This window comes from Moschus berezovskii, chromosome 1 (genome assembly GCF_049115385.1).
Source record: "Moschus berezovskii isolate FMDL1 chromosome 1, NW_MosBer_1.0, whole genome shotgun sequence".
Taxonomy (NCBI): Eukaryota; Metazoa; Chordata; class Mammalia; order Artiodactyla; family Moschidae; genus Moschus; species Moschus berezovskii.
The window spans coordinates 160739446-160765935 of record NC_142460.1 but is presented as its reverse complement, the minus strand read 5'-3'; the positions used below and the strand labels follow the sequence as shown (position 1 = coordinate 160765935).

General features: G+C 38.6%; 1 protein-coding gene across 1 annotated transcript in view; it reads left to right on the top strand.

Annotated features, from left to right (window-relative positions):
• Nucleotides 1–26490, top strand: part of DNAJC13 (DnaJ heat shock protein family (Hsp40) member C13) — a 171431-nt gene that overhangs the window by 44685 nt on the left and 100256 nt on the right. The window contains exons 3-15 of the mRNA XM_055413675.2: nucleotides 4228–4303; nucleotides 5067–5216; nucleotides 5629–5670; nucleotides 12704–12904; nucleotides 17396–17602; nucleotides 17695–17790; nucleotides 18151–18242; nucleotides 20271–20437; nucleotides 20545–20624; nucleotides 20708–20877; nucleotides 21464–21563; nucleotides 25495–25602; nucleotides 26320–26475. Coding sequence (XP_055269650.2) covers nucleotides 4228–4303; nucleotides 5067–5216; nucleotides 5629–5670; nucleotides 12704–12904; nucleotides 17396–17602; nucleotides 17695–17790; nucleotides 18151–18242; nucleotides 20271–20437; nucleotides 20545–20624; nucleotides 20708–20877; nucleotides 21464–21563; nucleotides 25495–25602; nucleotides 26320–26475 — 1645 coding nt within the window. The remainder of the gene's footprint in view (nucleotides 1–4227; nucleotides 4304–5066; nucleotides 5217–5628; nucleotides 5671–12703; nucleotides 12905–17395; nucleotides 17603–17694; nucleotides 17791–18150; nucleotides 18243–20270; nucleotides 20438–20544; nucleotides 20625–20707; nucleotides 20878–21463; nucleotides 21564–25494; nucleotides 25603–26319; nucleotides 26476–26490) is intronic.

Sequence of the window (26490 nt, the reverse complement as noted above, 5' to 3'; positions counted from 1 at the left end):
TAAGATTATGAATATCACCATATCAGTTGATATTTGGAACATTTCAGGGATTTAATTCTTACGCTTTTGCTTCCAGAGTAAAGTAAATAAATTCTATAGTTTTATTTCAGGATTATGCAAGTTGGTATGTTTGAAATGAATTCATTTATAGAACAGAGAGTAAAAGATGTGAAAAACGAACTTATGATTGGGGTGGATGGGGAAGGGAGGGAGGGATAAATTGGGAGATTGAGATTGACCTGCTACTGCTGCTAAGTCACTTCTGTCGTGTCCGACTCTGTGTGACCCCATAGACGGAAGCCCACCAGGGTCCCCCGTCCCTGGGATTCTCCAGGCAAGAACACTGGAGTGGGTTGCCATTTCCTTCTCCAATGTGTGAAAGTGAAAAGTGAAAGTGAAGTCGCTCAGTCGTGTCCGACCCTCAGCGACCCCACGGACTGCAGCCCACCAGGCTGCTCCATCCATGGGATTTTCCAGGCAAGAGTACTGGAGTGGCTTGCCATTGCCTTCTCCGACTATATATTAAATAGATATCCAACTAGTAAAACCTGTTGTATAGCACAGGGAATTCTACTTAGTATTTTGTAATGACCTTTCTGGGAAAAGAATATTAAAAAAGTGAATATATTTATATGTATAATTGATTCACTTTGCTGTACAGCTAAAACTAGCACAACGCTATAAATCAACTATACTGCAATAAACATTTTTAAAGATAAAAATATTGGCCTGTTTGTCAAGATGATTCTGAAAGTTAGAATTTGTGAATTCATATTTCTGCCATATATTTGATTTCATTATGCTATCTTCTGAAGCAAATACTGGTTTAATAAGATTTTATTTCTTTGGTTTTCTTTGATCCCATTAATTAAGCCTCTGAAACTTTGAGACTTTTGAGCTATTTAGATAAATCCTCATCTACTTTATCTGTCCCTCAACCCTCTCCCCACTTCCAGTTCAGTTCAGTCCAGTTCAGTCACGACCGACTCTTTGCAACCCCTTGGACTGCAGCATGCCAGGCTTCCCTGTCCCATCACCAATTCCCGGAGCCTACTCAAACTCATGTTCATCGCGCTGGTGATGCCACTTTAGAAAGCAGCAAATGAATGTTTTTATATTAGAAGGAAGTGTGCTCATCGTTTAGTTTCCCATTGCACCTTCAAGATAAGAAATTGGGGGAAAAATTTGTAATACAGCAAAATGGTAAAGATTTAAAAAATCTATCATTTTCCCCCAAAAATGGAAACTTTGTCATTTTTATTGTATAATGTACTGATTAGAAAAAAATAGTAGAAAATTAAAATTTGAAAGAGCTCTCTTGATCTTAATGAGAATACTCCTAGTGTGTGACCTTTGAGTCAGATAGTGACTGTTGGTTTATGGTAATGTATACCTTTTTACTGTATTAGTAGTTTAAAACAGAAAAGCACAATCTTTTCCGTACATATAAAAAAGGCATCTGATTATATTTAACATCCATTCTGATCATTTAAAAATCTCTTACTAAAATACTGAAAGATATTTCAATAAATAAGCTAATTATACATTTTTCTAATATTCAACTGTTTTCCTAAAATGAACTGTCTTTGGTCATGGTGCGTTACTATTTTAATCTGTCATTTGATTCTTATTGATAGTATTTATTTTAAAATAGATTTGTTTGTTTTGCCAGATTTTATTATCCCTGGAAGAACTGAGAAACTTTAGCTTGTTTGCTGGAACAATTGAAGACCATAGAATCTACCTGATCCTTTAGGGTTTCATCTCCTTTTTTGATACTGGTACTTTTGTAGGATGAATTGTTTGCAGCTTTCTTAAATTCTTGTAATAGATGTTGATTTATTCTTAATTTTCATATTTATCAGCATAGACTTACATCGTTTTTTTCTTCTGTGTCTATGGTTATAAATTATCTTATTCTTAATTTTGGTTTTGTATTTTCTTAGACTTATTTTCTGGAGAAGGGGATGGCAACCTACTCCAGTATTCTTGCCTCAGGAATCCCATAAACAGAGGAGCCTGGCGGGCTACAGTCCATGAGGTTGCAAAGAGTTAAACATGACTGAGTGACTGAGCTCACAGCACAGCCCTAGTTTATAATTTTATTTTCAGGGAGCTAATTTGTCCGTTTTAAATAAGTTTTTTAAATTCAGTTTCCACTTTTTATCATTATGAATTTCTCTCTCTTCTAAAAAGTTCAGTTCAGTTCAGTTCAGTTCAGTTCAGTCGCTCAGTCGTGTCCGACTCTCCGCGACCCCATGAATCACAGCACGCCAGGCCTCCCTGTCCATCACCAACTCCCGGAGTTCACTCAAACTCATGTCCATCGAGTCGGTGATGCCATCCAGCCATCTCATTCTCCGTCGTCCCCTTCTCCTCCCGCCCCCAACCTTTCCCAGCATCAGAGTCTTTTCCAGTGAGTCAACTCGTCGCATGAGGTGGCCAAAGTATTGCAGTTTCAGCTTTAGCATCAGTCCCTCCAATGAACATCCAGGATTGATCTCCTCTAGAATGGACTGGTTGGATCTCCTTGCAGTATAAGGGACTCTCAAGAGTCTTCTCCAACACCACAGTTCAAAAGCATCGATTCTTCGGCGATCAGCTACATGACCACGGGAAAAACCATTGCCTTGACTAGACGGACCTTGGTTGGCAAAGTAATGTCTCTGCTTTTTAATATACTATCAAGGTTGGTCATAACTTTCCTTCCAAGGAGCAAGCGTCTTTTAATTTCATGGCTGCAATCAGCATCTGCAGTGATTTTGGAGCCCAAAAAAACAAAGTCTGACACTGTTTCCACTGTTTTTCCATCTATTTCCCATGAAGTGACGGGACCAGATGCCATGATCTTTGTTTTCTGAATGTTGAGCTTCAAGCCAACCTTTTCACTCTCCTCTTTCACTTTCATCAAGAGGCTTTTGAGTTCCTCTTCACTTTCTGCCATAAGGGTAGTGTCATCTGCATATCTGAGGTTATTGATATTTCTCCCGGCAATCTTGATTCCAGCTTGTGCTTCTTCCAGCCCAGCGTTCCTCATGATGTACTCTGCATATAAGTTAAATAAGCAAGGTGACAATATACTGATACCCAAATGGTTATTCTCCTTCAAATATGTTGCTTTAAGTGAAGGAAGTGACTTAAGAAGTAAAAATTGCTTTTCTGTGATGTAGGCTTCCTACTTGTAGAAAATTGCACCACTTAATTGTAATGTAGGTAGTTGCTTAAATAGAAATCAGTAAGATTCCAGAAAAAGGACTGTGATAGACCAGTTGTAGGCTGTAGCTTTTCCTTCACTTGTATCCTGATCTTGTTGAAAGGATATTTTGAAAGAATTACTAGTGTATAGTGTCTTTTTTTTTTTTAATTTTCCCATTTAGAGTATTTTGGCATCATCTGAATATTATATTCTGTAATATTAAACTAAACTCAAACTGTGGCATCAAGCTTTCAGAGTGCAGTGCAACTAGTTTTGCTCAAAGGCATCTCCTCATGTAGGATAAAAGGAAAACAAAAATTCCCGTTGGTAACTGTATCCACTTGAGTTGTGATTATTCTTTTCCTCAGGCACACTTTTCTTTTTTGATATTGTGTAAATATAAGACTTTGGCCACCTCATGCAACGAGTTGACTCACTGGAAAAGAGTCTGATGCTAGGAAGGATTGGGGGTGGGAGGAGACTGAGACGACAGAGAATGAGATGGCTGGATGGCATCACTGACTCAATGGACATAAGTTTGAGTGAACTCCAGGAGTTGGTGATGGACAGGGAGGCCTGGCGTGCTGTGATTCATGGGTTCGCAAAGAGTCGGACACGACTGAGCGACTGAACTGAACTGAAGACTTAGTTGTATCACTGTCCACAAGCAATATCCTTATGGAAACTGGATATGCAAGGAAAGAAGGAAAAAAAAAGAGTATTTTGATATCATCTGGCAGTTTTTTGCTTAACTTCATGTATACTAACAACAAAGATTGCTTTCATAGGTTTTACGTCTCTACTTAAGGATCTTATTGTTTCACAGTAGATTGAGTGATGGGTAGATTTTTATATCAGTGGCATTTCAGAACATTAAAAATGTGAGACAATAAAACAAAGCTGTATTTAGTCACATTAAACCAACTAACACATTTCTATTTATTTATTGAGATGTTTCTTTTGTGGTATATGTGTTTTCTTATAAAATTTTTCCTTTAAGACTGAATTTAAGTACTTGATTTCCTTTGTAGGTATAAGCGTGTCTTTTCAGTTGGAACCCATGCGATTACTACATATAATCCCAATACCTTAGAAGTAACAAATCAGGTAATAATTTTAGAAGTTATTAGGTGTTTGAACTCCACTTGAATTTTAAAAGCCTATGCTCCCTAGCCTGAAATCAGGCCAGGAAAGATAGAAATATCAAATTTGAAAAAGATTAATATGCTTATTTAATGCTCAATACTCAGGACCAAACATAAATAAATAAAGGGAGCATATGTGTGCATATTTCTAGGCTCTTAGGAGTATAACTTTTTACTGTTACTTTGATTATAACCATCATTTTAATGTAAAATTTGTAAATTCTTTATAAAGGACAATATTGTTACTGTAATATAGACATACAGAAGTCATAAGTGCAGTGGTTAGAAAATGTTTGTCATAAAAGTAAGTTTGCTGTTTATAAAGGCAAGACTAAACTGAATATGGGTAAATAAACACGTAAAAATATTCTAGTTTAAGTCCAAATTAGGCATGTTTTACAGATTCCTCTTTTTGTAGATAATCATAAAATGTTATTCCCCTGTTCTTTTCATATCTGTGTATTTTAACTGCTTTGGATTGATCAGTCATTAATCAGGCACTGAAATTGGAAAACAGAACTTTTTTATTATTGTCTCTGATAACTGAAAACTTTTTAGTTTGTTTTGTGGAATTAATGTAAAACAAAATGTTTTCTAGATCTCAGTACTGTTTTGTAAAACTTTTTCATTTAATCAGTGTTTTGAAATTAAAATGGTAAAAATAAGTGTTGCATTTCACCACAGTGTAACACCAGTTGAATGATTTCCTTTTTTTTTTTTGTTAGTGGCCTTATGGAGACATTTGCAGCATCAGCCCTGTAGGAAAAGGACAAGGAACAGAGTTTAACCTCACATTTCGTAAAGGCAGTGGAAAAAAGTCAGAAACGTTAAAATTTTCTACAGAGCACAGAACAGAACTTCTTACAGAAGCATTGGTGAGAACTGTTTCATGTTAATACACTAAATTTCTCTTATCTTTTTTGAGTTACATTGAAGTACAGATATTGATGTTTTGAGCCCTTTTCCCACTTATTGACCCTTAATTGACACTATGAAACTTTTACTTTTTTCTTACTAAGAGGCTGGATAATCCTTTAGGTTTGATGGTTTTTTAAAGTCTTTTTAAATGCATTATATAGAATAAGGCAGTTGTATGTTTAATCTACCCTGTTTTTCAATAAAATTTCACACACTTTTTATTGAATCTCCTTCATCTATAACTTGAATAACATTTTTTAATATCAGGATTACCAAGTTGGGATTTTACTTTGGATAGAAAGTACTGAACTGAGAGTCTCTCTTAATAAGTGTTGTTATAAACTATGTTTTTTATGTCTTCTCTTTCAGAGATTTAGAACTGATTTTTCAGAAGGAAAAATCACAGGAAGGGCAAGTATTTATAACATTTATTATTATCTTTTTTGGCTTATCAGTGTTGCATTTTAGAAATCCTTGCGTAAATTGTGTATTCCCTTTGCGGCAAAGCTGAGGAAAATGAAACAGAATTTTAATGTCTCCTGATATCATGTGATAGATAAATGTAGTTTAACAGGAAACTCAAATATGAGAAATTAGATTTATGACTGTTAATGCCAATAGTTAGAAAATAATCTTCAGGCAGAACTAAGTACTGAAAACAAGGCTTCATTCAGGAAGTCTTTATTCTGTGTTCTGAATAGCAACAGAAGTTTCACACTGCTGATAATACTTTTTAGAACATGCAATCATTGTTTGTTGTACAAGATTCTTATTTCAGAAGTAGCAAACTTGTAAGAAAATTTATGTATTGAAACTGTCTCATTGTATGATCTTGCCCTGAATCTGGCGGCTTCCCAGGTGGCTCAGTCACCTACCAGTGCAGGAGATGTGGGTTCAATACCTGAGTCAGGAAGATCCACGGGAGGAGAAAATGGCAACCCACTCCAATACTCTTGCCTGGAAAATCCCATGGACAGAGGCGCCTACCAGGCTACAGTCCATGGAATCACAAAAAGTCCTGTATAACTGAGAGACTGATCATGTTCGCACTCACTGGCTCTTGCCGATAATGAAGGTTTGCATGGTGCAATGACAGCTTTCAGGAAGTAATTATTGCTTATTAGAATCTTAACTTTTCCAGGCCTTCTCTAGACATGTTATAGCAGCATTTAAAGTAAATCCAGTTCTTCTGGGGAGGGGAAATTTGCGCTGATGCTCTTCTTTCACTCCCTTCAAATATGGAATTTCTTTCCATGAGAAGGTATTACTTATATAGTAGGGGTGGGGGATCCAGAGTAATGTGTAAATTCATAGCACTGTCCAGAACTCTCAGTTCAGTTCAGTCGCTCAGTCGTGTCTGACTCTGCGACCCCATGAATCACAGCACGCCAAGCCTCCCTGTCCATCACCAACTCCCGGAGTTCACTCAAACTCATGTCCGTCGAGTCGGTGATGCCATCCAGCCATCTCATTCTCTGTCGTCCCTGTCTCCTCCTGCCCCCAACCCCTCCCAGCATCAGAGTCTTTTCCAGTGAGTCAACTCGTCGCATGAGGTGGCCAAAGTATTGAAGTTTCAGCTTTAGCATCAGTCCTGGCAAAAGGCAGGACCTGAATTCTAATATGCTGGCAGTACCATTCCCTTGTTTTTTATAAGCCCTCATCCTTTCTATGGGTATTCTGTTCTGTGTTTTAGTATCTGAGAAGCCTCACTGATCTCAATTCAAGCAAATGGTTGGTTGCCCAGGAGCCATTTAAAATAGCTTAATGGTTTCTGGTGAGCTCCTTGCTGCTTATACATGATAAGCCACAGTCACATTTCTGTAAATCATAATTTAGTACACTTATTTTAATTATGTTAGTAGGTGAGTTTTCTGTAAAGCTCATCTATTTGGAAAACAACTGCTTCCTAAAGCATATTTATAGATTTTGTTATAAGTTCCCCTTTATATATGTTAACTTCAGCAAGTTAATATTTTTCAAACTTTTTGGTGGAAACAGTATCCCTAGAAGATAGCCTGAAGGGCAACAGTTTTATGTAAGTTGAACTTGGTCTTAGGTTTCCCATTGCTCCTAGATATACTCTAAATCAGGTTCTCTTAAGACTGTCTTGGCCGCCACAATCCTGAAGAACAATGATTTGTTTCCTTGGCAAATCTCACTGCTTTACAGTTGATTACCTTCTGAAAGAATGGAGAATATCCTGCAGAGTGGGCTGAGGCATGTAAACCAGCATAGTGGGAAAAGCACCAACTTTTGTGACCTCCCTTCCCACCAAATTTTGTGACCCACGTCTGCTGGAAAGGTGTGGTACTGCTCCATCCTTTAGTTCAGAATCAAGGCTTTAAATATATTCTTGGATTAATGCAGGCCCTTTGGTCTTTCTGCAGAATTCCTTTTATGAAACTATCATGTTCATGATGCCGTAGCACAGTAATGCTGAGGGGATTGATGGATATGATTCTGTGAACCTCATTGCTGGGTTTAATGTTGGGAGGTGAAGATGTTTATTATCTAATGTCTTACCGTCTTTTCTGAACACCTGCAAGAGAATTTCTCAGCCATTTTAGTATTAGAAGTAGTTGTATTTTTAATAGCAACCGGTTTATTTTTACCTTAAGAATCATGTAACTGACCATGCATTCCACTTCATATTGATGGGTGGAAAACTTTATGGAGTTTTTGGGTCAACAAGGGAATGTTCATTTCACATCTGACATTTTGTTATCCTATTTTCTCTTTGCCTCATTTTCCTTTATTTTCAGTTTTTCTGTACATATCATTTTGGTTATCAGCCTAAACTAAATGTTTTTTCTAAGAATAAAACTGGGGAGTAAATGGATGTTCACCCTTGTAATTATTTCTGATACTCAATTCTTTAATTTATAAAGGAATGTTATCTAAATAGAGCTTTCCAGACAGCGCTAGTGGTAAAAAACTGCTTGCCAGTGTAGGAGACATAGGAGATGTGGGTTAGATCCCTGGATTGGGAAGACAGTGGAGAAGGAAATGGCAACCTACTCGAGTATTCTGGCCTTGAGAATCCCACTGTCAAAGGATCCTGGCAGGCTCCAGTTGATGAGGTTGCAAAGGGTGAAACAAGACTAGCACTAGTTATTTGAATCAAATTTTACTTGCTAACGTAATCACACTTCTAAAGATGACTTTCCAGTGGTGTGTGTTTAGAAAAGCCTACAGTCAAACTGAGGCTCCGGGTTTTTTGTGTGTATAGAAAAAAAATCTACATCACTTCATGACAAATAGACGGTGAAAAAATGGAAGTGGTGACAGATTTTATTTTCTTGGGCTCCAAAATCACTGTAGGTGATGACTGCTGCAGTGAAATTAAAAGATGCTTGTTCCTTGTAAGGAAACCTATAACAAACCTAGACTGCGTATTGTAAACCAGAGACATCACTTTGCCAACAAAGGTCTATATAGCCAAAGCTTTGGTTTTTTCAGTAGTCATATAGGGATGTGAGAGTTTGACCGTAGTGAAGGCTGAGCACTGAAGAACTAATGCTTTTGTATTATGATGCTGGAGAAAACTCTTGAGAGTCCCTTGGACAGCAAGGAGATCAAATCAGTCAATCCTATGGGAAATCAACCCTGAATAGTGGAATATTGGAACGACTGATGCTGAATCTTTAATAATTTGGCCACCTGATGTGAAGAGTGGACTCATTGGAGTAGACCTTGATGCTGGGAAAGGTTGAAGGAAAGAGAAGGGAGCAGCAGAGCCTGATTTGAGATGGTTAGATAGCAACACCAACTCAATGGACATGAATTTGAGCAAACTCCAGGAGATAGTGGAGGACTGAGAATTCTTGCTACAGTTCGTGGGCTCACAGAAGCAGACATGACTGAGTGACTGAACAACAACAAGAAAAATTTCTACACTGATATATTGAACTAGCTTGGGTTGTTTAAATTAAATACTCTAAAAGCCCTGAAATGTGACTTAGCTCTTTTCCATATCTAACTTGATTAAAAGAATCCATTGACAAAAGTTGAAATCTTTTCTCCAGTGGAACTCCTTCAGAGTAACTTCTGTTTAAGATTTCCCTTAAGATTTGCATGAGGGTGACTTAAAATTGTTTCACAACTAAAACCTTTGTTAATTTTAAAAGGATATACTGTCTTTTCATACTGTTCATGGAGTTCTCAAGGCAAGAATACTGTAGTGGTTTGCCATTCCCTTCTCCAGTAGACCACATTCTGTTAGAAGGAACAGTATGACAAGGCAAAAACATAGGACACTGAAAGATGAACTCCACAGGTTGGTATGTGGCCAGTATGCTACTGGAGATCAGTGGAGAAATAAGTCCAGAAAGAATGAAGGGATGGAGTTAAACCAAAAACAACACCCAGATGTGGATGGGACTGGTGATAGAAGCAAGGTCTGATTCTGTAAAGAGCAATATTGCATAGGAGTCTGGAATGTTAGGTCCATGAATCAAGGCAAATTGGAAGTGGTCAAACAGAAGATGGCAAGAGTGAACATCAAGATTCTAGGAATCAGTGAACTAAGATGGACTGGAATGGGTGAATTTAACTCAAGATGACCATTATATCTACTACTGTGGGCAGGAATCCCTTAGAAGAAATGGAGTAGCCATCATAGTCAACAAGAGAGTCTGAAATGCAGTACTTGGATGCAGTCTCAAAAACGACAGAATGGTCTCTTCATTTCCAAGGCAAACCATTCAATATTACGGTAATCCAAGTCTATGCCCCGACCAGTAACACAGAAGAAACTGAAGTTAAACGGTTCTATGAAGTAGAACTAACACCCAAAAAAGATGTCCTTTTCATTGTAGGGGACCGGAATGCAAAAGTAGGAAGTCAAGAAACACCTGGAGTAACAGGCAAATTTGGCCTTGGAGCACAGAATGAAGCAGGGCAGAGGCTAACAGAGTTTTGTCAAGAGAACGCACTGGTCATAGCAAACACCCTCTTCCAACAACACAAGAGAAGACTCTATACATGGACATCACCAGATTGCCAACACCGAAATCAGATTGATTATATTCTTTGCAGCCAAAGATGGAGAAGCTCTACACAGTCAGCAAAAACAAGACCAGGAGGTGACTGTGGCTCAGATCATGAACTCCTTATAGCCAAATTCAGACTTAAATTGAAGAAAGTGGGGAAAACCACTAGACCATTCAGGTATGACCTAAATCAAATCCCTTATGACTATACAGTGGAAGTGAGAAATAGATTTAAGGGACTAGATCTGACAGAGTGCCTGATGAACTACGGACAGAGGTTCGTGACATTGTACAGGAGACAGGAATCAAGGCCATCCACAAGAAAAAGAAATGTAAAAAAGCAAAATGGCTGTCTGAAGAGGCCTTACAAATAGCTGTGAAAAGAAGAGAAGTGAAAAGGAGAGGAGAAAAGGAAAGATATACCCATTTGAATGCAGAGTTCCAAAAAATAACAAGGAGAGATAAGAAAGCCTTCCTTAGTGATCAATGCAAAGAAATAGAGGAAAAAATAGAATGGGATAGACTAGAGATCTCTTTAAGAAAATTAGAGATACCAAGGGAACATTTCATGCAAAGATGGGCTCAATAAAGGACAGAAATGGTATGGACCTAACAGAAGCAGAAGATATTAAGAAGAGGTGGCAAGAATACAAACAAGAACTGTACAAAGAAGATCTTCACGACCCAGAGAGTCACAATGGTGTGATCACTGACCTAGAGCCAGACATCCTGGAATGTAGAGTCAAGTGGACCTTAGAAAGCATCACTACAAACAAAACCAGTGGCGGTGATGGAATTCCAGTTGAGCTATTTCAAATCCTAAAAGATGAAACTGTGAAAGTGCTGCACTCAATATGCCTGCAAAATTTTAGAACTCAGCAGTGGCCACGGGACTGGAAAAGGTCAGTGTTCATTCCAATCCCAAAGAAAGGCAATGCCAAAGAATGCTCACACTACCGCACAATTGCACTCATCTCTCACGCAGTAAAGTACTGCTCAAAATTCTCCAAGCCAGGCTTCAGCAGTAGGTGAAATGTGAACTTCCAGATGTTCAAGCTGGTTTTAGAAAAGGCAGAGGAACCAGAGATAAATTGCCAACATCCACTGGATCATCGAAAATGCAAGAGAGTTCCAGAAAAACATCTATTTCTGCTTTATTGACTATGCCAAAGCCTTTGACTATGTGGATCACAATAAACTGGAAAATTCTGAAGGAAATGGGAATCCCAGACCACCTGACCTGCCTCTTGAGAAACCTGTATGTGGGTCATGAAGCAACAATTAGATCTGGACATGGAACAACAGACTGGTTCCAAATAGAAAAAGGAGTACGTCAAGGCTATATATTGTCACCCTGCTTATTTAACTTATATGCAGAGTACATCATGAGAAACGCAGGGCTGGAAGAAGCCAAACTGGAATCAAGATTGCTGGGAGAAATATCAATAACCTCAGATATGCAGATGACACCACCCTTATGGCAGAAAGTGAAGAACTAAAGAGCCTCTTGATGAAAGTAAAAGAAGAGAGTGAAAAAGTTGGCTTAAAGCTCAACATTCAGAAACTAAGATCATGGCATCTGGTCCCATCACTTCATGGCATACAGATGGGGAAACAGTGGAAATAGTTGCTGACTTTATTTTTTGGGGGGCTTCAAGAACACTGCAGATGGTGATTGCATCCATGAAGTTAAAAGACACTCCTTGAAAGTTATGACCAACATAGAGAGCATGTTATAAAGCAGAGTCATTTGTCAACAAAGGTCCGTTTAGTCAAGGCTATAGTTTTTCCAGTAATCATATATGGATGTGAGTGTTGGAGTATAAAGAAAACTGAGCACTGAAGAATTGATGCTTTTGAACTGTGGTGTTGGAAAAGACGCTTGAGAGTCCCTTGGACTGCAAGGAGATCCAACCAGTCCATCCTAAAGGAGATCCGTCCTGGGTGTTCATTGGAAGGAGTGACGTTGAAGATGAAACTCCAATACTTTGCCCTCTGATGCGGAGAGCTGACTGATTTGATAAGACCCTGATTCTGGGAATGATTGAGGGCAGGAGGAGAAGGAATGACAGAGGATGAGATGGTTGGATGGCATCACCGACTCAATGAACATGGATTTGGGTATACTCTGGCAGTTGGTGATGGACAGGGAGGCCTGGTATGCTGCGGTTCATGGGGTTGCAAAGAGTTGGACACGACTGAGCGACTGAACTGATACCGATACTGTCTTTAGTTAGCTTAAACATTCTTAACTGAATAAACAGGAACCTCCAAATGGCCAAATAAAAATGTCTTTAACAATTTGATTAGTAGCTCTAAAATTTTATAATATTTAGATTTTTGGGGTTTTTTTGTTGTTGTTTTTTTTCTGCAATGAGTGATACATTAAACGTAATGGTGTTTTATGGTAACCTTAAATATGAATTTAAAAGTATTATTATTTTTCTCCCTAGAGATATAACTGCTATAAGCATCACTGGAGTGATACAAGAAAACCTGTCATTTTGGAAGTAACACCAGGAGGCTTTGACCAAATTAACCCTGCAACAAACAGAGTCCTCTGTTCCTATGACTATAGAAATATTGAAGGCTTTGTGGATCTCTCTGATTATCAAGGAGGGTTTTGTATACTTTATGGAGGATTTAGTAGATTGGTAAGTAGTGTTTTTAAAAAGTTATTTTAAAAGAGACCTGACCATTTGAAGGAAAACAGAGTTTTTACACTTAATTTTGAAATTTCCTTTGAGTCCTCTGGAAGGAAGTATGGTATTTTGAGCGCTAGCTTTGGTATCAGGTAGACCTCAGCTTGAATTCCAATTTGTAGCTCTCTAAAATGTGGAGAATAATATACGTATGTCTTAGGTTTTTGTTGTTATTTTTTTGATCAAATGAGATACTTTATGCAAAATTCTTAGCACAGTATGTGGCTTAACATTTAGTAAACAGCAATTACAGTTTTATTTTCATTAGTATTAATGTCTGTCTTGAAAGTTTCTAAACTTTCTTTGAAAAGTTATGTTAAAATCTCTTTTTTTATAGTCTTCTTTCCTTTGTTCAGCTATTTGTAATCTGAAATCTGAATAGACTTTGAAACTTCAAAATTTGGAGTTCATTGCATGTTTTTTTCTTGAAATTCTGAGTTACATGTAAATTTTGGGCCACAGCAGAAACCTCTTAAGGTGCTGAGACCCTGTTTGTTAATTGGCAGTAGAAACAGAACTATAGATTATGACCTTTTTTTTTTATATAAGAAGCATCCTGCCTTCTTTGATTAAACCCCATACCTCAAAGACGAGTATTAGCGTGTCCAGATAGAGAGGCTGTGCTGAACTTACTCTCAGAGTCCTTTCTCTTGAGATTTTAAATCCTGTAGCTACCTTAATATCCGGGGAACACTACTCCCAAGATTTAGTGTTGTGTAGATAAATTATCCATTCCTGGATAGCAGAACCAGGGCAAGTCTTTTGGATACACAAGAGGCTAAGTCTGAGGAGGCCTTACAAATAGCTGTGAAAAGAAGAGAGGCGAAAAGCAAAGGAGAAAAGGAAAGATATAAGCATCTGAATGCAGAGTTCCAAAGAATAGCTAGGAGAGATAAGAAAGCCTTCCTTGTGATCAGTGCAAAGAAATATAGGAAAACAACAGAATAGGAAAAACAAGAGATCTTTTCAAGAAAATTAGAGATACCAAGGGAGCATTTCATGCAAAGATGGGCTCGATAAAGGACAGAAATCGTGTGGACCTAACAGAAGCAGAAGATATTAAGAAGAGGTGGCAAGAATACACAGAGGAACTGTACAAAAAAGATCTTCACGACGAAGATAATCACAATGGCGTGATCACTCACCTGGAGCCAGACATCTTGGAATGTGAAGTCAAGTGGGCCTTAGCATCACTATGAACAAAGTTAGTGGAGGTGATGGAATTCCAGTTGAGCTATTTCAAATCCTGAAAAATGATGCTGTGAAAGTGCTGCACTCAATATGCCAGCAAATTTGGAAAACTCAGCAGTGGCCACAGGACTGGAAAAGGTCAGTCTTCATTCCAATCCCAAAGAAAGGGAATGCCAAAGAATGCTCAAACTACCGCACAATTGCACTCATCTCACATGCTAGTAAAGTGATGCTCAAAATTCTCCAAGCCAGGCTTCAGCAATACATGAACCATGAACTTCCAGATGTTCATGCAGGTTTTAGAAAAGGCAGAGGAACCAGAGATCAAATTGCCAACATCTGCTGGATCATGGAGAAAGCAAGAGAGTTCCAGAAAAACATCTATTTCTGCTTTATTGACTATGCCAAAGCCTTTGACTATGTGGATCACAATAAACTGTGGAACATTCTGAAAGAGATGGGAATACTAGACCACCTGACCTGCCTCTTGAGAAACCTGTATGCAGGTCAGGAAGCAACAGTTAGAACTGGACATGGGACAACAGACTGGTTCCAAATAGAAAAAGGAGTCCGTCAAGGTTGTATATTGTCACCCTGCTTATTTAACTTCTATGCAGAGTACATCATGAGGAATGCTGGGCTGGAAGAAGCACAAGCTGGACTCAAGATTGCCGGGAGAAATATCAATAACCTCAGATATGCAGATGACACCACCCTTATGGCAGAAAGTGAAGAGGAACTCAAAAGCCTCTTGATGAAAGTGAAAGAGGAGAGTGAAAAGGTTGGCTTGAAGCTCAACATTCAGAAAACAAAGATCATGGCATCTGGTCCCATCACTTCATGGGAAATAGATGGGGAAAGAGTGGAAATAGTGTCAGACTTTATTTTTTTGGGCTCCAAAATCACTGCAGATGCTGATTGAAGCCAGGAAATTAAAAGATGCTTACTCCTTGGAAGGAAAGTTATGACCTACCTAGATAGCATATTAAAAAGCAGAGACATTACTTTGCCAACCAAGGTCTGTCTAGTCAAGTCTATGGTTTTTCCCTTGGTCATGTATGGATGTGAGAGTTGGACTGTGAAGAAAGCTGATCACCGAAGAATTGATGCTTTTGAACTGTGGTGCTGGCGAAGACTCTTGAGAGTCCCTTGGACTACAAGGAAATCCAACCAGTCCATTCTAAAGGAGACCAGTCCTGGGTGTTCATTGGAAGGACTGATGCTCAAGCTGAAACTGCAATACTTTGGCCACCTCATGCGACGAGTTGACTCACTGGAAAAGACTCTGATGCTGGGAGGGATTGGGGGTGGGAGGAGAAGGGGACGACAGAGAATGAGATGGCTGGATGGCATCACCGACTTGATGGACATGAGTTTGAGTGAACTCCGGGAGTTGGTGATGGAGAGGGAGGCCTGGCGTGCTGTGATTCATGGGGTCGCAGAGAGTTGGACGTGACTGAGCGACTGAACTGAACTGAAGTGTAGCAAAAAGAAAAGAGAATGATGGATGGGGTTTACCATCTGATTTACAAAGCATGTTAGCTTCTTCAGAATTAAGGCCTTGTCCCATCCTCACTCTACCCAGATGATGGGTACCATCCTAGTGCCCCTCATCTAGGAATGTACATATAGACATTTTGTTACTGCTGAGTCTAGACCCAAAAAATGAATGATCCAAGAGAAAATTAGTTCCCTTTCCCACCCTAAAGCAGCCTAAAATCTCCTGTCATAGTGCTGCCCAAAGGTTTGTCTCTTCCCTGTGTGGCAGAAGTTTATAATGATTAACCTCTTGGTGGAAAACTTATCTAATTACAGTAATATGGCTTCACAGATCTTAACAGAATCACATTAATTCATCAAGCCTTCCAATGCGTAAGTTAAACATTAAGGATAAGAATTGTGACACTCCTCAAATTGCCAACATGTTTTATTGCTTGTTGGCATCAAGCAGTTTTAATTGAAATTTTTTCACATATGTTACTTTTATTAAATGACAGTTGATGTCAAACTTGTTAGGCTTAATATATAGGTCCATGGGTATAACTTTGCTTCACATTGTAATCACCTAGAGAGTTTTTTTAAGCCCACTGTGCCCTCGGCTCATTTTCTGAAGATACTGATTCAATTAATATAATGAGAGGCCTAGCAAGGGCAATTTTTAAAACTCTGGACTTGAACTGAACCTTCAGGCAAGTTTGGGAATACGTTTATTCATAGTATTGTATGTAGCAGTGTGCCTCAGACTTGAAGGTTCATACAAATCAGCTGGGGCGTCTTGTTCACTCTCAGATTTTGATTCTGTAGGATTGAGGTTGGAACTGAGATGCTATACATCTAACAGACTCACAGGTGATGCTGACTTTACTGGTCCTTGGACCACCATTTGAGTTGCAGGAGGCTAATCCAATGGACAGAGAAGCCTGGTAGGCTACAGTCCACGGGGTTGCAAAGAGTCAGACACGACTGAGTGATGGAACGGAACAGAAGCATACTGTCTGCCTTTTAAAAAACACTAGCTAAAATGAGACAATTCACTCCAGATGTGAGACCATGATAGATTGATTCAAGAAACTGATATCTTCTGCATCCATAGTGACTGAGATAAGCTGCTGGAAATGAAATCAGGTTTTAAAACATAGTCTGATCCAATGTTTCTCAACAGGGTAGTTCATGGCATTCTGGGCAGGACAGATCTTTCTTGTGGGATTCTCCTGTCCTGCCCTTCATGGCGTTTTTGGCCTCCAGGTACCACATGCAAGTAGCAATACCTTTCCTTAATACACTTGGAGGTGGCTTGTAATATTCATAGGCCAATGACTTGGTGAGCATTTAAAAATTTTCCAAGGTAATCTTGCAAGAAAGCCCATTGTATAAAAACAGATGAAGTTAGAGCTACCTTAGTTGAAACTGGAATTCTGTCCCCCGTAGTACCCAGCACCTGCATTGGACTTGGCTGGGGTTCCTGGGGCCTTTTTTGGAGCTCCCAGAGTGCTATTTTCCACACAGGTATGAGACCAGACTCTGAGAATTTATGAGATAATTTCCTTTCAGTGATTATTTGCAAGGCTTTATGTTTCAGACTTTGATTTTAATTTAATAATCAGCCACAACATACTGCTTATTTGCTTCTGATAAGATCTACCTTTTTTCTTCCTAGAATTGCTCCTTCAGGCACTTTCCTATGAGTTGATTCACTATGGTCACATTTTCATTATTTCAACCCTAACATTTTAAATTTCAAAATTTATGCAGCATTTATTTGCATCAGAGCAAAGAGAAGAAATTATCAAAAGTGCAATAGATCATGCTGGCAACTATATTGGTATTTCATTGCGGATGAGAAAAGAGCCTTTAGAATTTGAGCAATATTTGAACCTTCGATTTGGCAAATACAGCACTGATGAATCTATCACATCTTTAGCAGAGTTTATAGTCCAGAAAATATCACCTAGACATTCGGTAAGTTCATATGTTAAAAGTGAAAATTCGTTCATCTGATTTTGACATTTTTCTTCAATAATTTTTTTAATATATGTCGATTTTGTTTGAAGGAACCTGTAAAAAGAATTCTAGCGCTTACAGAAACATGTTTAGTAGAACGTGATCCAGCAACCTATAATATTGCAACATTGAAGCCCTTAGGAGAAGTAAGTTTCAGTAATAGTTTAAATGAGATTTCTTCCTGTTGATAATATTAATTTTCTTTCTGTTTTAATAGTTTTTTATGCCTAAAGAATAGGAAACAGTCTGTATTTAATTTTCATTGTATTTATTGATCTTAGAACAATGAATATTGCTAAATTTGTTTTTCAAGTATATAATGAAAACTTTTTATTAAGTATTATATGAAAATTTGAATGAGACTTTTAAGCAGCTCTTAAATTCTGATATTATAAGCAAGTTATGTTTTAAATATTGACTTTCGTCAACTAAATGACATGTAGTTTTTCTAATGGAATACTGTAAAACTAACATCTTTCATGGAACTTGTTTCTTGTGTTCCTTAGGTGTTCGCATTGGTTTGTGACTCAGAAAATCCACAGCTTTTTACCATTGAATTTATAAAAGGCCAAATACGGAAATACTCTTCAACAGAGAGGTATTTTTTTTAATTCATCTCATTTTTGAGATCTTAGTATGTGCAAGGCAAAGTGCTTCATCAAAGAGGAAAAACAAAGAAATTTTATCTAGAACTTTATGTAATGAAGGAAAAGACAACTTTATTTTGTTGCATGTTTAAAATATCCTTCATTTAGTTCTCAGGTTTCTAAAGAGTATAAAAATAGTTCAGTTCAGTTCAGTCGCTCAGTTGTGTCCAACTCTTTGCGACCCCATGAACCGCAGCACGCCAGGCCTCCCTGTCCATCACCAACTGCCGGAGTCACCCAAACCCATGTCCATTGAGTCGGTGATGCCATCCAACCATCTCATTCTCTGTTGTCCCCTTCTCCTCCTGCCTTCAATCTTTCCCAGTATCAGGGTCTTTTCAAATGAGTCACCTCTCTGCATCAGGTGGCCAAAGGATTGGAGTTTCATCTTCAACATCAGTGCTTCCAATGAGCACCCAGGACTGATCTCCTTTAGGATGGACTGGTTGGATCTCCCTGCAGTCCGAGAGACTCTCAAGAGTCTTCTCCAACACCACAGTTCAAAAGCATCAATTCTTTGGTGCTCAGCTTTCTTTATAGTCCTCACATCCATACATGACATCTGGGAAAACCATAAAAATGGTTACTTGATATTAAAGGATGGAAAATAAAGTGTGTTTCTGAAACTTACACTTTTTAAGTATTTAAAAATAATACCTTTCACTTTCATTCTTAAATTGTTTGGATAGTGGTAACCAGTTACTTTGATAAAAATACACTCAGTGCAACTATCACCACATGGTAAAACAACTATACCTGTGTGCAGGTTTTGTATGGGTATGTTTTAAACTCCTTTAGGTGAATACAAATGGCAACCCACTCCAGTGTTCTTGCCTGGAGAATCCCAGGGACGGGGGAGCCTGGTGGGCTGCCGTCTATGGGGTCACACAGAGTCGGACATGACTGAAGTGACTTAGCAGCAGCAGTAACAGCAGGTGAATACAAAGGAATGTAGTCACTGGAGCATATGGTAAGAGTTTGTTGAGTTTTATAAGAAACCTGCCAAACTGTAGTCCTACAGTGGCTCTACCATTGTGCATTCCAGCCAGCAGTGAATGAGAGTTCCTGTTGCTCCACAACCTTATCAGCATTTGGTGGTGTCAGTATTTCAGATTTGGCCATTCTAACACTAATGTTGTGGTATCTCGTTTTAATTAGCATTTTCCTGATGTTTTATGATGTAAAGCATCATATAGGACTTTGGATCATTTTTTTTCCTTTTTTTTTTCCACTTTAATTTTGTATTGGGGTATAGCCAGTTAACAAAGTTGTGATTGTTTCAGGTGAACAGCAAAGGGATTCACCCATACACATATAAGTATCCATTCTCCCACAAACCCACCTCCCACCCAGGCTGCAGGATCATTTTTTTATTGGGTTATTCTTTTTATTGTTGAATTTTAAGAGTTCTTAGTATATTTTGGGTAATGGTCCTTTGTCAGCTATGTCTTTTGTAAATATTTACTCCCAACTTGTGGCTTGTCATTTTATTCTCTTGATGAAGTTTCTTGAATAAGTAAAACTGTAAAGAAAGAAGCAGATGAATGGTTGCCTGAGGCTAGGGAGTTTTTTGTAAATGGGCACAAGGAAACTTTTTGGGGTGCTGGAAATGTATAAAAACTGTATTGTGGTAATGATTGTACAACTGTATAAATTTATGAAAAATTACCAGACTCTACATTTTAATTGAATTACTTTTGTGATTTGTAAGTTATCTCTTAGTAAAACTGTTAAAGATAATCTTAAAATTAGAAAACAAGAGGAAAATGTTAACGATCCTTTCCTTTAGTAACTTGTACATGATATGAAACAGGAAAGTGAAGAACTAGTATTGGATGTCAAGTTCTCTCCTGCCACTTCTCTTTAGTACTTCCCTTGTACCCAGGGTGGTTATCTTCTAAAGGGCCTATGCTGCTTTCTAAATGAAACTCCCCCTAGATTATCAATCCTAAAACCTTTTAATTTTTAACTTTGCTTAGAGATTCCTTATTAGCAAGTTTGCTGGATGGAGTAAGAGCCTCTGGTAACAGAGATGTTTGTGTAAAAATGACATCAACTCATAAAGGTCAGCGATGGGGGTTACTCAGCATGCCTGTTGATGAGGAGGTAGAGAGCCTTCATCTCAGATTCTTGGCTACACCTCCAAGTAAGTATTGATTTAAATATGATTTCATTTCCATCCATCTACTTAACAATAAATAAGAAATACAGTTCCGACCTCTAAATCGTTTTGAATCATTCATTTCCTTACAGATGGCAACTTTGCAGATGCTGTGTTCAGGTTCAATGCTAACATTTCATATAGTGGAGTTCTGCACGCAGTGACGCAGGATGTAAGATAAATTGTTATCATAATTTGTTCATTGTCATTAATTTTTGGTATAGAAACGTTTTTGAAATACTCTTCCTCACCTAGGGTCTCTTCTCAGAAAACAAAGAAAAACTGATCAATAATGCCATAACAGCATTATTGTCCCAAGAAGGGGATGTTGTTGCTTCAAATGCAGAACTTGAGAGTCAGTTCCAGGCTGTGAGGAGGCTTGTGGCTTCCAAAGCTGGTTTTCTAGCTTTTACTCAGCTTCCAAAGTAAGTTACTTTATTTTTTTTTCTTTTAATAAGAATCTGAAAAACTCAAAATAGCAAATAATAAACAAATTTACCTCTTTATATCTGATTACACTTGTTACTTTTTAATATGGTGATTTAGTAGTTTCTATTCATGAGATATAAAAAAGCAAGATGAATGATTGGAGATGATACTACTGACTCTTATTTATACATTCACCTATGATATTACTGACTTGTTTTACTGAATTTGAATGGGAAGTTCAAATTCAAGCCTTTTAGTTTCAGTCAACCTTTAACACCCCCACCAAAGGAAAAAAAATTATGAAAACTCCTATGTTCTTGATATGGGATTCAGAATATGTCATTGCTGTAGTTCAGTTCAGTCACTCAGTCGTGTCCGACTCTCCGCGACCCCATGAATCATAGCACGCCAGGCCTCGCTGTCCATCACCAACTCCCGGAGTTCACTCAGACTCATGTCCACAGAGTCGGTGATGCCATCCAGCCATGTACTTAAAGTAACTTACTATGTTATATTTTTATAATAAAATAATAGAATGATGCTCTGGTGTTGCTACTATATGCTGTTGTTTTGTTCCATGAGGTTTCGGGAGCGTCTTGGAGTGAAGGTAGTAAAAGCACTCAAGAGGAGCAACAATGGAGTAATCCATGCAGCTGTTGATATGCTCTGTGCCCTCATGTGTGTAAGTACTGGTGTTTTTCTCAAGGAAACTGATTCTAAGTGACTGATGATTTAAATTTCCACAAACCTAGATTTTATTGTTTCAATTAAATTCAATGTTTTTATATTTCCTAACTTGCTCTTACAGCCATTTACTTACTCAAATAAACATTTGTTTAGCATAGCCTATGGGAGAAGGCAATGGCAGCCCACTCCAGTACTCTTGCCTGGAAAATCCCATGGGCGGAGGAGCCTGAAGCGCTACAGTCCATGGGGTCGCTAAGAGTCAGACATGACTGATCTACTTTACTTTCACTTTTCACTTGCATGCATTGGAGAAGGAAATGGCAACCCACTCCAGTGTTCTTGCCTGGAGGATCCCAGGGATAGGGGAGCCCAGTGCGCTGCCGTCTAAGGGGTCTCACAGAGTCAGACACAACTGAAGCAACTTAGCAGCAGCAGCAGCAGCATAGCCTATAAACTAGGCACTGTACTGTTTACAAAAAGAAATACCAACATGTTAAGACAAAATTCCTCCCTGAATTTGCTGGCAGTCTAGTAAGGTAGGCTTGTGTATATAACTGTGTATGTAGTAGGGGCCATGGGATCCCTAAAAAACAACACTTGATTCTGGTTTTGTGATGAGAAGATAAAAGGTTTTAGGTTAGTCTTTATGGAATATGTTACACTTGATCTGAATCTTAAAGGGCAGATAGATGTTTTCTAGTTGTGAGAAGACTTTCCTAAGGAAGAATAATTCAGTTGAGTCGCTCAGTTGTGTCCTATTCTTTGTGACCCAATGAACTGCAGCACGCCAGGCCTCCCTGTCCATCACCAACTGCCAGAGTCCACCTAAACCCATGTCCATTGAGTCGGTGATACCATCCAACCAACTCATCCTCTGTTGTCCCCTTCTCCTCCTACCCTCAATCTTTCCCAGCATCAGGATCTTTTCAAATGAGTCAGCTATCCACATCACGTGGCCAAAGTATTGGAGTTTCAGCTTCAACATCAGTCCTTCCAATGAACACCTAGGACTGATCTCCTTTATGATGGACTGGTTGGATCTCCTTGAGTCCTTGGACTCAAGGGACTCTCAAGAGTCTTCTCCAACACCACAGTTCAAAAGCATCAATTCTTCAGCGCTCAGCTTTCTTTATAGTCCAACTCTCACATCCATACATGACCACTGGAAAAATCATAGCCTTGACTAGACAGACCTTTGTTGGCAAAATAATATCTCTGCTTTTTAATATGCTGTCTAGGTTGGTCATAACTTTCCTTCCAAGGAGTAAGTGTCTTTTAATTTCATGGCTGCAATCAGCATCTGCAGTGATTTTGGAGCCTCAAAAAATAAAGTCAGCCACTGTTTCCACTATTTCCCCATCTATTTGCCATGAAGTGATGGGTCTGGATGCCATGATCTTAGTTTTCTGAATGTTGAGCTTCAAACCAACTTTTTCATTCTCCTCTTTCACTTTCATCAAGAGGCTCTTTAGTTCTTCTTCACTTTCTGCCATAAGGGTGGTGTCATCTGTATATCTGAGGTTATTGATACTTCGCCTGACAATCTTGATTTCAGCTTGTGCTGCATCCAGCCCAGCGTTTCTCATGATGTACTCTGCATATAAGTTAAATAAGCAGGGTGACAAAATACAGTCCTGATGTACTCCTTTTCCTATTTGGAACCAGTCTGTTGTTCCATGTCGAGTTCTAACTGTTGCTTCCTGACCTGTATACAGGTTTTTTCAAGAGGCAAGAAGAATAATTAGCATATGCAAAAGTTTATTTGGGAAGTGAAAAATAATTGAATATGACTGGATCATAACGTATGAATGGTGGCACACAGGCTTAGGAGTTACAGCTGGAGATGTGTGCAGAGACCGTCATAAAAAGGCTTTTGTATAAAGGAAGCTTGCTTTGTATGCTTTATAGTAAAGAACAACTGATTTTTTCAGCAGAGGAGTGGTAACATGTCAGTTGTGGAATTTTAGGAAATGCATGGATGATATGTTAAGTATAGATTAGAGGTCAAGTTAAGAGGCACGGAGAGCAAATTATCATGTAAGAAACGAAATGATGAAGTAGGATGGACTAAAGAAGGCACATTTGAAAGCGGTTTGAGAGGTAAAACTCTTAACTTGCTGACAGCTTGTTGTGGGGAAAAAGCTGTAAAACTTTAAATTTTTGGTTTATTTCAATTTTGTGTTGATTATACGTTCCTTAGAGTAAGTATTTTAGGCAGACTTAGTGGTATACATTAAGCCTAAGTAATCACTTGAATATGTTAGTTGCTCTGTCGTGTCTGACCCTCTGCAACCCCGTGGATTGTAGTCTGTCAGGCTCCACTGTCCATGTGATTCTCCAGGCAAGAATACTGGAATGGGTAGCCATTTCTTTCTTCAGGATATCTTCCCAACCCAGAGAATGAACCCAGGCCTCCTGCATTGCAGGTGGATTCTTTACTGTCTGAGCCAGCAGGGAAGCCCTTGTATAAAATCACTTGTATAAAACCTTGCATTTATTCCCCAAAGTGGATTTTGTTATCTTTATTAAAAGTGATTCCATTAAAGAGTTAGTGAAGGACTTCCCTGGTGATCTAGTGGTTAAGAATTCACCTGCCAGTGCAGTGGACCCGATTCAATCCTTGGTAAGGGAAGTAACTGTGTGCGCTACAGTTACTGAACCCCACACTCTTTGGAGCCCGCAAGCCACAACTACTGAAGTCCACGCTCCCTAGAGCCACTGCTGCACAACAAGAGAAGCTGCCATGACGAGAAGCCTGTGCACCACAACTAGAGAGTAGCCCCCCCACCACAACTAGAGAAAGTCCGTGCACAACAGTGAAAACCCAGAAGAGACAAAAATACGTAAATTAATTTTAAAAAGAATTAGTGGAAAAACTAGAACAAAAAATAATAGTAGTGTGAAATAATTTTGCATGAATTATCTCATTTGAGCTTCATAATAGTCCAGTAAGGTAAGTATTTTTATTCACTCTTTATAGCTGAGGAAAACGAAACTGAGAGAGTTAAAGTAATTTAACTGTGTCTAAGGTTGACTCACTGGAAAAGACTCTGATGTTGGGAGGGATTGGAGGCAGGAGGAGAAGGGGACTACAGAGAATGAGATGGCTGGATGGCATCACTGATTCGATGGACATGAGTTTGAGTGAGCTCCGGGAGTTGGTGATGGACAGGGAGGCCTGCTGTGCTGTGCTTTATGGGGTCGCAAAGAGTCGGACACGACGGAGCGACTGAACTGAACTAAACTGAAGGTTGGCTATAGTCAGTAGCAGAATTAGAATTTGATCTTTACTCCTAACTATCACGCTGGAATCCTTTTTATGCTCTTCAGTTCAGTCGCTCAGTCGTGTCCGACTCTTTACGACCCCATGAATCACAGCACGCCAGGCCTCCCTGTCCATCACCAGCTCCCAGAGTTCACTCAAACTCATGTCCATCGAGTTGGTGATACCATCCAGCCATCTCATTCTCTGTCATCCCCGTCTCCTCCTGCCCCCAATCCCTCCCAGCATTTATGCTCTTAGTTTATTCCAACTGTCAAAAGAGAATCATCTTGAGCCAAGGAAGTATTTGCTGCTAATTTTAGTACTTTAAAATGCTAAGTTTTTCATTTTAAATTTATATTATAAAATTGGGGGAGGCAGAATGGGTGTTACTTGCTTTTTAAGAGGGAGATCTGTGACTTATTCTTTCAAAAGTACCCTATGCAGTACTATCTCCCCTTATTTGTTAGGCAGATTATCCACAGTCTCATCAGACCCAGGAGAAATCATCATTTCTGCCTGCTTATCTTGTCGCAAGTTTCCTTTCTGCCTTCAATTGAAAGGATGTGGTTTTTAGTTCTTTCAGTGTTCAGTGAGTACTCTTCATAAATAACTGTTTTGTGATGCAGCTGCTTATGAATTTATCACTGTTTTTGATCAATAGCCCATGCATGATGACTATGATTTAAGACAAGAACAGCTAAACAAAGCTTCTCTTCTCTCTTCAAAGAAGTTTCTGGAAAACTTACTGGAGAAATTTAATTCCCATGTGGTGAGTTAAATTTGTCTTAATGAGTGATACCATACAGATTGAAGATATTCTGGAAGTACAACATGGCCAGTTTTTGTTCTGTTCTGTTTTAAATTATGGTGGCCCTCATTTCAGTATTGGTTACAGTTCAGCTTGCTCACTTACTTATTTTATTACTTATAAAATAGTGTCTTAAGACTATTTAATTATTTAGGAAAGGATAAATTGCAAAGCCTTTAACTTTTTAGTTATATCCCAGATTTTTACTCTTCTGCTCACTTTAAAAATGTCATTTTGAAATAATTTGCTTTAAAAAAAGGCTAATAAAATCTTTATTCCTCAATCACTGGTTAACAGTTTTGGAGATGGGCTGTCTATAACATCTAGAAGGAATATGAACAGACTGCTTGAGCTTTGCAGGTGTTATCCAAGATTGCCTCTTATACAAATATACATTAACATTAGTTATACATGTTTGAGGAGTCTTGGTTATTCTCTTGAAATTTGACTGAAATTTAACTGTTTTCTTTTTGAGATACGATAAGCACTGGATATACTGCATTAGTAAAACAAGCACTGCTTCGAGTAGTACTCATGTCAAGAGCACTTTAAAACTTGTTTTGGGAAATTAAACATTTACTTCTAACATAATGGGATAACAGAAAAAAATCCATTATTAGCTATGTTTTCAGTGAAGCTCTCTGTGCTAAGCCACGGCACTATGTCACTCCGTTTCAGGATCACGGGACTGGTGCCCTAGTTATCAGTTCCCTCTTGGACTTCCTTACCTTTGCCCTGTGTGCTCCGTATAGCGAGACAACGGAAGGGCAGCAGTTCGATATGCTCTTGGAGATGGCAGCATCCAATGGAAGAACTCTCTTTAAACTCTTTCAGGTGAGAACTTACACT